The sequence below is a fragment of the Mustela lutreola genome, chromosome 2, assembly GCF_030435805.1.
Source record: "Mustela lutreola isolate mMusLut2 chromosome 2, mMusLut2.pri, whole genome shotgun sequence".
NCBI classification, from domain to species: Eukaryota; Metazoa; Chordata; class Mammalia; order Carnivora; family Mustelidae; genus Mustela; species Mustela lutreola.
In genome coordinates this window covers 211,112,058-211,124,013 of record NC_081291.1, presented here as the reverse complement: position 1 = coordinate 211,124,013, position 11,956 = coordinate 211,112,058, and the positions used below count along the sequence as shown (strand labels likewise).

The window sequence follows — 11,956 nt, the reverse complement described above, 5'->3', positions numbered from 1 at the left end:
ATAGCCTCTATGGTCACTTGTTCATCTGGTCAGCATTGTAAAGACTGCTGACAAAGGTAGGCTCACATCAACTAGCAGAGTCATTTTGTCTACATGATAGTTTCATTCCTCTTCTAAGGTGGATACATTCTGGTGGGCACTAAAAGGAAATACACAGATTTTCACATTTTGTGCCCACCTGCATATGTCTACCCACATAATTCTCCACTAGACTTCTATGTATCAATATTCTAATCTTCTCTTTTCTAGGTCCCTAACTAACTGGTCAGGTCAATTGCTACTGTCCAGGAATCTAGAGGTATCAGATGTGATTTTTCCTTTTGTCAGCAAACGTCAAGGTCCCACATCCTTTGGAGGGAACATGCTCTATATTACTCCTGAGATTGTTATTCCTATAAAGCTTATGCGTGACAAAAAGGATACCAGAAAAAAATTTTAAAGAAAGAAATGTCTAAAGCCCAAAATAAATTAGTTCAAATTCATCAATCTATTAGATTTCAAAAGTTGTTCCCAGAGACACTGTAAGCATTAACTTGAATACCCCCCAAAAGAAACAAAAGAAAAAAAAACTTACCCAATTAAAACTAACAATAAAATTAGCAAAATATTTGGAAACCAGAATGAAAGAGTTTATTACATTATATGCATTTAGGTTTTCATCTCTTTTGAGAATAAAAAGTACGAATGAGAATTCCATTAATTCATTAAAATTAGTTCATGCTTATTAACATAAATTCCATTAGTCGATCTTGCAATTTATTTTATTAAATCAACTAATTCTATAAATTCATCCAGTAAAATTAATCATTTAGTTCAGTATATTCTAGAGACAGGTTTTGGCCAACACTTTGTGGTTGGAAAAAAGGTGACAAGAATTTTTCCCAAAGATTATGAAGATGATAAACTCTCTGTTTAGAGGTTAGACATTTTGCTCAAAAGGTCTGGACCCTCAACAACTTGAGGTATAGAAGCCAGATCCACAGGTTGGTCTGTAACATGAAGACTGGCAACTTCTGGAGGTGAAGTAAGTTGGGCGACAGAATCTGGATCCATAGCCCAGTGAAGGGAAGCCACAGCCTCTGTAACCCAGTGATCTGAAGCCCTGGGATCCACAACCCAGTGAGTAGCAGCTTCTGGATCCATAGCCCAGTGTAGGGAAGCCACAGACTCTGTAACCCAGCGATCTGAAGCCCTGGGATCCACAACCCAGTGAGTAGCAGCTTCTGGATCCATAGCCCAGGGAACGGCAGCTGCTGGACCCAAAACTCAGAGGCCGAGAGCAAGTCGTCTGGCAAGGACTGCAGAGCATGGAGGCCCTCGGGCTGTAGCAGGGTGTTTGGCAAGGTCTGGACGCCACACAAGATGTCTGGCAGCTGGTGGGCTCACAGCAGGTCTCCTGACAGCCACTAGCAGGGGAGGAGCTCAGCTGACAGGTGCTGGGAGAGCAGGAGTCAGTGCGGTAGACCAGGTTGCTGGGGCAGGAAGAGCTTGGGTAGCGCACGTACCCCCCAAAGGAGCGGGAGGCGATGTTTCCAGAGCAGCAGCTGTAGGACATGTTGGCAGGAGAAGTGAGTTCAGCTGAGTGACAGTGAGGAGATTCTGAGGTTGAATGTCACCTCCTGGACTGGGGCACTTTTATACTCTCAGCCATGGGTGTGGTATTTTTTACAGTCGCCTTTCCCACACGTGGAATCTCTCATTTCCATATGTGTAATTCAGTGATATTTTCTGTAATTGCAGGTGATTCCTCCCATCTCGTATTTATAGGAGAATTCATCACGTCGTTATAGCACCAAGCCAACGAACTATTCCAAAGTCGGAAATGCTATGACTGTATGTCATTAATGCCAGCTAATCAGGGCCAGAAAAGCCCCTACTCTTCTTGGCTGAGACTCATTGTGACTTTGCTAGTATCTTGGCTGGAGAATGCTTAGATCTAAAGGCGGGGATTGAAGTTAAGTCACTCTTTTTTCTAGACCAGTGGAATAGAGGTGCCCTATTTGTCACCAATGATTTTCTTTCTGTAAATTTATTTCATCCCCTAAAATTCGTTTTCATATCTTACATTATGTTATATATTGCCTCTCAAATTCAATGGAAAGGGAAAATAGATAATATAAATTGATTAAGAAACATGATGGATCACAGAGATAAATCAGGACAGATGTTTAAAGGCAAAATGACTAAGCAAGACTAATTTGAAAAAGAGTCTCAGGGGATACAAATCTATACATATGCAAAAAATCCCAAAGAATCAAATACTCTTGAGGTGAGGGAAGATAGCTAGAGACACTATGGATCTGTCCATCTGTGTGTAATTCCAGTAAAAATGGGTTCTGGATCAGTATAGTTTATGGCTTTTCATATAGGCATTGCTCCTTTTGTTACCTGTTGTTACAGTGTGTCCAGTGATCCTGCTTTCCTAATAAGAACAACTCTTATCACACAGGACCTTCTTGTCATTTTTATCTTTTGGTTCTTCCACATAATTGTTTTCTTAATTATAAAAACACATTTTCCCTACTTCAGTTCTTCAAGATTATTTTCCTGTGGTAAAATATCCAAATATTGTCTTGTATAGAGCTCCATGTCAGGCAAACCGAGGCTAAAACAAATACTGAAGTGTTTTCTCCAGTTAGGCAGACAATTACCTCAGAGGGGAAGTTGTAATTGCAGGAGGTGATAAAAAAGATTGAAATATAAGTGAATTGTCTAAATACTCTTTGTGCATAACACTAATAAAGTGGTTTGTGGTTCTTAATAAATAGGTAGAAGTAAATAGTAATTAAGAATGATCATTAAGGAAACAGAGAAGGAAAAAAGTAAAAAGATACATCAGACAAAAGAAACAAACAAAAAATGTTACTTCCATTTTATTAACTTCCAAATTTATTGTATGATAAGATGTAAAACATCATGTCATCAGAAGTAATACAAGATATTTCATAACAATCACTCTGTCAGCCTTCGGGATGATATTCCTGATTTTGTTAATCATTTAGAGGTTACCTCAATTCCACACCACCCAACAGAGTAACAGATAGCTACATATATCAAGTTCAGTTTATGTAATTTCAAATTAAGTTAAATGAAAATTTTGGTCTTCAGTCATATTAGCCACATTTCATGTGCACAATAGATACATGTGGCTGACGGATACCGTATATCAGAAAATGCAGCTAAAAATATTTTCAGCAACACAGAACGTTCTATGAGACAAACTGCCTTAGACTTCGCAGTGTGCTTTGTTCACTGGCTAATAGAAATAAGTACTTTTACTATTTCTAGTCCAGTGTAAGAATGTCAGAAATCTTGAGGTCAATTATCCTTACCTCAATTCATGTACTACTATGTTAGGATTTTCTGTATTGTAATTTCATGTTTGCTCAAGTATATTGATATGTATTTGCCTCCATGTTTTTATGACCAAAATTTGCTTAAATTTACCATATATATATATATATATATATATATATATATATAGTGTGTTATATAGTGTGTGTGTGTGTATGTGTATGTATGTGTGTATATATACACACACACATACCCCTATCTTTTTTCTTGCTCTTCTCTTCTTCTTACATCTTTTTTGTGTGTTCTGGGATTATTTTGCTTCTGACTGGATAGAACTTTTATTGTATATTTTAGTGTTGGAAGGCTAGTAACACATTCTTTACAGTTTTGATGGTCTGAAAATGTCTACATTTTCTTTTTCTTTTCTTTCTTTTTTTTTTTTTTTTTTTTTTTTGTTAAAGAGAGAGTGGGAGTTGGGGAGGCACTTGCAGAGGGAGAGGAACTCAAGCAGGCTCCATGCCCAGAATGGAGCCCGACTCTGTGCTTGATCCCATGACCTTGAGATCATGACCTAAGCCAAAATCAAGCGTCAGATGCTCAACTGAGCCATCCACAGGCTCCTCTCCATTTTTTTTTTTAAGATTATTTATTTATTTGACAAATCACAAGTAGGCAGAGAGGCAGGCAGAGAAAGAGGCTCCTTTCCATTTTTGAAACAAATGCTCATTAGTCCATTACTCTAAAGTTTTCTTTATTCAGAAATTTGAGGATACTTGTCTGCCTGCTTTCTTTTTTTTTATGATTTTATTTATTTATTTGACCGACAGAGATCACAAGTAGGCAGAGAGGCAGGCAGAGAGAGAGGAGGAAGTAGGCTCCCTGCTGAGCAGAGAGCCAAATGCAGGACTCCATCCCAGGACCCTGGGATCATGACCCGAGCTGAAGGCAGAGGCTTAACCCACTGAGCCACCCAAGCACTCGTGTCATCCTTCTTTCTTTTTTCTGTTTAGAATTCAGCTGCTAATCTTACTGTTTCTTTTTTTGTTTGTTTGTTTGTTTTTGTTTTTTTTAAGGTAGCTTACATTTTCTTTCCCTTTGGTTGCTTTAAATTTTTCTCTTCTTTGACACCAAGATATTCTCTTTATTTGCTAGTTTAAAAAGTTCTCCAGAACAATCTCTAATTGTCTCTCCAACTATGTCTAATTTCTTTTCAATCCATTCAATAATTCTACATTTAACATATTGAATTTTTCAATTTCAGAATTCCTACTGGGTTCTTTTTTTAAATTTTATTTATTTATTTATTTATTTATTTATTTATTTATTTATTTATTTTGAGAGAGAGCTTGACACAGGGAGAGGGAAAAACTAAGCAGGCTCCATGCCCAGCAAGGAGCCTGACGTGGGTCTTGATCTCATGACCCTGGGATCATGACCTGAGCCCAAATGAAGACTTGGACACTTAACTGATTGTACCACCCAGGCTATCCTCTATTTGGCTCTTTTAATATGTTTCTCTCTCTCTTAAAATTTGCAATCTATCTTTTTTATTTCCTTAAGTGAATTCTATTATCTGATATATATTTTGAATTTAGTCATTTCTTAACTTTTGCAAGTCTGGCAGATTTCCCTAGGGTATCAGATGATCCATATCTACCTCATCTATCTATGTATATCATCCATATACTCATCTATGTCTGTATAAAACTATATTCACAATTACATCTATACTTCTACGTCCATGCCTGCATTTATAATAATATTGATATTTACCAATGTAAAGACATAATACAGGGTTACCTCAACACTATGCTAATTCCTTTTTGTAATTTGAAGTTTTTATTTAAATTCCTATTAGTTTACGTTCCAATTAGTTTCTGGTGTGCATTACAGTGATCCAACACTTCCACATAACATCAGGTGTTCATCACAAATGCTCTCCTTAATCCCCATAACCTGCTTAACTCACCCCCCTGCCCACCTCCCCTCCAGCAACCCTCAGTTTGAGTTCCCTGTAGTTAAGAGTCTGTTTTATGGTTTATCTCTGTCTCTCTTCCTTCCCCTTCCCCGTATTCATCTATATCTGTATCTGTATCAATATAGATAGATAGATAGATAGATGCCACAACTTCTTTATCCATACATCAATTGATGGACATTTGGGCTCTTTACATAAGTTGGCTGTTGTTGATAATGCTGCTCTAAACATAGAGTGCATGTATCTCTTGAAGCCTGTATTTTTTAATCTTTTGGGGTAAATACCTAGTAGTTCAATTGCTGGATCATGGGGTAGCTCTATTTTTAATTTTTTGAGAACCATCCATACTGTTTTCCAGAATGGCTACTCCAGATCTTATGCCATGTTAATCTAAGCAGGTACTGAAATGATTTCAGTTCATAGGAAAGGGTAAATATTTAAAGTTCAGCTGAATCCTAAGGTATTGTTCGGAGTGTCAATTTTAGTCAAAATCATTGGAATTTCTAACTTTTGATTTTGGTTACCTGAGCTCATGAGTCTCCTCAGCCTCTCTTGGATTCAACAATGTCCTTAATCAAAAAGTAGTCCCAAATTCTAGGACCTTGTTGTTACATTGATAACATTTTGGCCCTGGTAATTTCTGGACATTTTCACATGTATTTTCTTTGTCTAAATTTTCTAGACAAAAAATAATAGTTTCAAATAATTTTTTTCATTTGTAAGTATATCAATGTTTATCTCATCCCCCCTTAGGAATAAGCTTAAAATTCATAACCAATCCTTGGATGAAAGATTTATAATATATGAAAGCATGGCTAGAATAGGTAAGAAATAGGAGTAAGAGTGCCCAATCACAAAAGTATTTTATTTTATTTTTAATATTTATTTATTTGAGACAGAGTGAGAGAGTTTGGGGAAAGGGGTAGAGGGAGAGAAAGTCTTAAGCAGACTCCAAATGAATGTGGAGCTTAACCTGGAGCTTGATCTCACTATGCTGAGATCACGATCTGAGTTGAAACCAGGAGTTGGAGAGCTTAACCGACTGTGCCATGCAGGCACCCCACAAAACAATTTTAGTAATTTGAATGGAAGGTGGCGGAAACAAGAATTATTGCTATTTAAAATATAATACCCTTAAAAAGCTAGATAAAATCTAAAACCTTTAAAAGATGAAGGGACAATTACTCATCAATGATTTTTAATCATGTTTATCATTGTCACACTGGATAAAATCTCCTTCAGTTGTAAGTTAACCAAGTTTCCAGTCATTTCTTGAATATAAACATGATTTTCAGTCTTTTCCAGTCTGCTTATTTTATCTTCCCAGATTTCCCTTTTGCCCCTTCTAATATGCCTGTGTCTTTGCAATTCTAAATAAACTTCACCTCCTAAGAAGTCACAAGGCAGATATTCCTTATAAGTTCCTTACTCCTTCTGTGTCCCCTTTTCCTGCATTCAATATCACAAATTTATCATGGGTATCTTTGTCTAAGGGCTGTTATACAGCCTAAAGAAATAAGGCTTAGGAACATTTATTAAACATATGTTAACTCTTTTTGATCTCAGTTTTAGGTTCCTTATCAAAATCTATCTTTCTACTTTGTTATTCCTGAAAATACTTTGCCTGAGAAAGCAGAGAATATTATCATGAAAAAGAGAAATAAAATTTTCTTTTTTTGTTGTTGAGATACACATTAAATCATCACTTCTGATGTTGTCAAATATTAATTATCTTTTAGTTTGAAACATGGGTAAAAACCAGGGTGAAAATCATCCTGATAATTTTAGATTCTTCACTCAAATTTTATGGTATTGCTCTTTACACATATGTAGTTAAGATCATATTGAATACTTATCTTTTTTTAAAGATTTTATTTATTTATTTGACAGAGAGAGATCACAAGTAGGAAGAGAGGCAGGCAGAGAGAGAGGGAGAAGCAGGCTCTCTGCAGAGCCCAATTTGAGGCTTGATCCCAGGACCCTGGGATCATGACCCAAGCTGAAGGCAGAGGCTTAACCCACTGAGCCACCCAGGCACCCCAAGTATTTATCAGTTTTGCTAAGAAATGTGGGTGACTTCAAGCAAAGTTACTTAAAATTCATGCATAATCATTTTCATTTGTTTTCTATTTATTTTTTCTTTCATGTATAAACCTAACCATATAAATATAAATATTATTTTTATTCTCTGCATTTCTTACATAGCTACCAACTAGTCTTCTACTTTATGCCTGTTGGCATTCCCATGTCTTGTGAGAAAACCAATCTAATTCCCAAATCTGAGCATTCAATTTATAATAGCTTATGTACTTAAACAATAGTCTTCTACTACTTATAGTTTGAGTAGGAAAAATATCTGGGGCTTCTCAAAATTCAAATCCCCAATTTCTTAGGATTTCAAAATACATTTCCAGGTGTGTATAGATCCTTTCAAAATATCTCCATTGTCTACCATAATCAAAAGTCTACTTAATAAAATTTAACAACAATGAACATAGCTGGTTATCAGGACCAATAAATTTATTTAATTATACTGATTTGGATTTTCATACAATTTTGGAAGAAAATCCAACATGAATTTTATCATTTATATTTTATTTTCAGGTATTATGTTAATTTTAGAATTTTCCAAATAAAGTCTTTCAGCCAGTATTTGGGGAAGAGACAGGGTAAGGGTTTGATAACCTAAGAATAAGAAGATAATTCTTCCTGTAGGTGAAGATAATAAAGATTTTGAGTAGAGGCACTGGTGAGAATGAACAACAAGATTAGAAATTTAATAAGGTGATCAGAAGAAGCCAGTTCCACATGTTGGTCTGTAACAAGAAGACTGACAGCTCCTAGAAGCCAAGTAGGTGGGGTGGCAGAATCTGGATCCATAGCCCAGAGAAGGGAAGCCACAGACTCCATAATTCATGGGTCTGAAGCCTTGGGATTCACAGCCCAGTGAATAGGAACTTCTGGATCCATAGCCCAGGGAACGGCAGCTGCTGGACCCAAAACTCAGAGACCCAGAGCAAGTCGTCTGGCAAGGACTGCAGATCGTGGAGATCCTCGGGCGGTAGCAGGATGTCTGGCAAGGTCTGGATGCCACACAAGATGTCTGGCAGCTGGTGGGCCTATAGCAGGTGTCCTGACAGCCACTGGAGGGGGAAGAGTCCAGGTGACAGGTGCTGGGAGAGCAGAGGTTAGTGCTGCAGAACAAGTTGTTAGGATAGGAAGAGCCACAGGAGGACCTAGGGGAGTGCAAGTATCCCCCAAAGGAGCAGGAAGAGTAGTTTCCAGAGCAGCAGCTGTAGGACATGTTAGCAGGAGATGTGAGTTCAGCTGAGTAACAGTGAGAAGGTTCTGTTTGAATATCGTATTCCTCAAGTGAGGCATTTATATACTCTCTGCAATGGGTGTGGCACTTTACAATGTCAACTTTTCAAAATTTGGAGTCCCTTATTTGCATACATGTAACTCAGTAACCCTTTTTTTAAAGTTGGAGTTAACTACCTCTCTTCATCTTAAATTTATGGGTTCACTCATTTTGTTTTTATAGCCCCATGTCAATGAAGTACATCTATGTTACAAATGCTATGACAGTGTATAATTAATGCCTACGCCATCATGGTCAGGGAATCCCCTCTGATTTTTCTGGTGATGAAAACATGTGCACGTACATGTGCTCACCTTTGTCTGAAGAATGTTTTCTTCCCAGGGTGGGGATTACAATGCAGTCATCCCCCTTTTGTGTCAGTGTCTGAGAAGCAGAAATGTGGTCTTGAATAATTTTGTATCTACTACTTACTATTAGCATTGCTTACTATGTCCAGTCTAGAGGGCTCTTATAAAAGTAACCCAAAGAGATTGATCTAGATGATTAGAAGTAGGCATAATCCTGAACAAAAATGTTTCAGAAATTTAATCTTTAGAAAAATGAAATCAAATCTAAAGCAAGTAGAGACCAATATGAATACATGTGAAGAAAACCAAAATGGGGGGGCGCCTGGGTGGCTCAGTGGGTTAAGCCACTGCCTTTGGCTCAGGTCATGATCTCAGGGTCCTGGGATCGAGTCCCGCATCGGGCTCTCTGCTCAGCAGGGAGCCTGCTTCCTCCTCTCTCTCTCTCTGCCTGCCTCTCTGCCTACTTGTGATCTCTGTCTGTCAAATAAATAAATAAATAAATCTTAAAAAAAAAAAAAAAGAAAACCAAAATGGGAAATGATGTTGAGATGAGGTAAGGAAACAAAGGACAGTGTAGAGAGAGGGAAAAGACTGTCCAGATTTTCTTCTACCCCATTGGAGGACTTGTGGATATTCTACTTCTTAGTTCAGTCATATCAAATTTTTTCAAAATGAACTTAATTCATGGCTTTTGTGCAATATATTTATATGCTCAAAACATCCTGAGGTCTACCCTCCCATAAGACCTCAAAATTTTGAATCGTCTCTGAATATTCCCAAGTTCATAGCAGATCCTTTATTTTTCTCCCTAATTTTGGTACATGCTTCTGTCCCAGCTTTCTTACTAAAGAGGATCCAAGTTGTGTGAATCTTGAAGTTTATAATTTGGGGGCACTTCTTTTTTTTTTTTTTTAAGATTTTATGTATTTATTTGACAAAGAGAGATCACAGGTAGGCAGAGAGGCAGTCAGAGAGAGAGAGGAGGAAGCAGGCTCCCTGCTGAGCAGAGAGCCTGGTGCGGGACTCTATCCCAGGACCCTGAGACCATGACCCGAGCCGAAGGCAGCGGCTTAACCCACTGAGCCACCCAGGTGCCCCAACACTTCTTTAAGAAAAAGAATACAACATTGTGAACATAATAGTAGGTATAAATATGGATGCTAATTTAGAATAAAGGAAAATTAACAAATACAAACTGAGATGACAAAAAGCACAAGTATCACAAAATCAAGACAATAAAATTGTATCATCATAATTATCACCGCCACCTATAATATTTCCTCTGTATTTATTGGCTGCATAGTCCTTGATTGCTTTTACATATGACAATAATTTTGTCAACATATTTTCAGTAGAAAAAATAGAGTATATTTCAGTTTTTCTTCAAAAATTATGAATCAAAAAATATGATACAATACATTAATAAAAGAAAGGACAAAAAACCATATGATACTCTCAATAGATACTGAAAAAGCATTTGACAAAGTACATCACCCTTTCCAGATAAAAACTCTTCAAAGTGTAGGGATAGAGGGCACATACCTCAATATTATCAAAGCTGTCTATGGAAAAACCCACCAAGAATATCATTCTCAATGGAGCAAAACTGACAGCTTTTCCCCTAAGGTCAGGAACATGGCAGGGATGCCCATTATCACCACTGCTATTCAACATAGTACTAGAAGTCCTAGCCTCAGCAATCAGACAACAAAAAGAAATTAAAGGCATCCAAATCAGCAAAGAAGTCAAACTATCACTCTTTGCAGATGATATGATAACTATTTGTGGAAAACCCAAAAGACTCTACTCTAAATCTGCTAGAACTTGTATAGGAATTCAGTCAAGTGTCAGGATATAAAATCAAAAAATAAATTATTTTTGATGACACAGAAAAGTTCCTTTCAACATTGCTATTTATTAGTAATGCCATGTCTATAACATCCTGTGTCATTCTCAGTTGTGCTTTAATCCTGGGATTATGCTGATCTCAGCCTGTTGTCCCTGCTTTATTTTCCCATCCCAGTCTGCTACCCCTAGAGGTTCGGTCTTGTGTTTGAATCAGCTACAAATGGCTGTGGACCCTCCGTTTTAGTAATCTGTTTGGTAGCAGAGAAATGTTTTGGTTCTAGTCCTTCTTCTTAAATTCAGAACTCCCTGAAGTTCTGAGGCTCATCAGGTTGATTCTAGGAGGGTCTAGAGGTAGTACAGGCAACTTTTTGGATCTACCCATAGCCCAGAACTACGTCAAGGGCGAATGATTGGCTCCCAGGCTACAGCAGCACAAATGGAGCAGTGGGTCCCTCCACATGTCTCTGGAAGATTGCAGTGGAGCCTTGGAAAATGTTAGACAAAAGTACCCTGAAGAGGACCCTGACACTGAATCTTCATTAGGTTAAGTCTGTCTCTGTCTTTACTAAGCTGCTCTATCTAAGAAACTTGAACCTGTGCTAGTGACCTTCTGTCTGAGATATCAGGGACCCACATAGAGTGCCCAGGGCTCTCTTCAGTATGCTTTCCATGGAAATGTCTCTGTCCAGAGTTCTAACCTAATTTTCAATAATTTGATTATTGTGGTTTATTATTGCTTTTATTATTTGCCCCTGGTCCTCTTTAACTCCAAGTTTGTTATTTTTTTTAATGAAAATGTCTGATAGATTTATCACATTCTTTGAGCATATGGTTGTTTCTTGTCAATTTGGTATAATATAAACCAAATTTCAACTATGTGGTATCAGACACTCAGAAAGTATAGTGCTGTGGCATAAGGCATGGAGTTGCAACTCTATTTGATGAAACGACAATACAATTTTACTGTATATGCTTAAATTAACAACTTTTCCTCAATGTAAGAGTAAGTTTAATTGCAGTTTTACAAAAGGAAGCACTATATAAGACCTCAGTAAGTCCAAGGAATAAGTAGTTCATTCTCATCAAACAGCTGCTTTTAAAAAGTTTATCTTATGATCTTCTAAATTTCTAGATTTTTTTTTCTTATGGTTTTCTAGCCACTGAGAT

General features: G+C 37.3%; 2 protein-coding genes across 3 annotated transcripts; both read right to left on the bottom strand.

The window, feature by feature from the left end:
- Positions 1-949: 949 nt before the first annotated feature.
- On the bottom strand, positions 950-1,606 carry LOC131825986 (keratin-associated protein 13-1-like). 2 transcript variants are annotated; one of them, XM_059165286.1, is made up of 2 exons: positions 1,182-1,606; positions 950-1,094 (listed from the first exon to the last, which is right to left on the bottom strand). In XM_059165286.1, the coding sequence occupies exons 1-2, from the start codon at positions 1,553-1,555 to the stop codon at positions 950-952; spliced, it is 519 nt and encodes a 172-aa protein (XP_059021269.1). In that variant the 5' UTR covers positions 1,556-1,606. The 2 variants fall into 2 exon arrangements, with proteins under 2 accessions (XP_059021269.1, XP_059021268.1); XM_059165285.1 differs by having other exon boundaries at positions 950-1,077; positions 1,165-1,555.
- A 6,454-nt stretch (positions 1,607-8,060) lies between these two features.
- Positions 8,061-8,618, bottom strand: LOC131825987 (keratin-associated protein 13-1-like). The gene has a single exon (XM_059165287.1). The coding sequence runs from the start codon at positions 8,574-8,576 to the stop codon at positions 8,061-8,063; it is 516 nt and encodes a 171-aa protein (XP_059021270.1). The 5' UTR covers positions 8,577-8,618.
- Positions 8,619-11,956: the final 3,338 nt, after the last annotated feature.

Bases quoted from the DNA above. Each gene is read 5' to 3' on its own strand.
- LOC131825986 (XM_059165286.1), bottom strand. From the start codon at position 1,555: ATGTCCTACAGCTGCTGCTCTGGAAACATCGCCTCCCGCTCCTTTGGG. The intron at 1,095-1,181 runs GCTGGGTTACAG...CCAGGGCTTCAG, and splicing joins GGATCCCAGGGCTTCAGATC to ATCACTGGGTTACAGAGGCT.
- LOC131825987 (XM_059165287.1), bottom strand. From the start codon at position 8,576: ATGTCCTACAGCTGCTGCTCTGGAAACTACTCTTCCTGCTCCTTTGGG.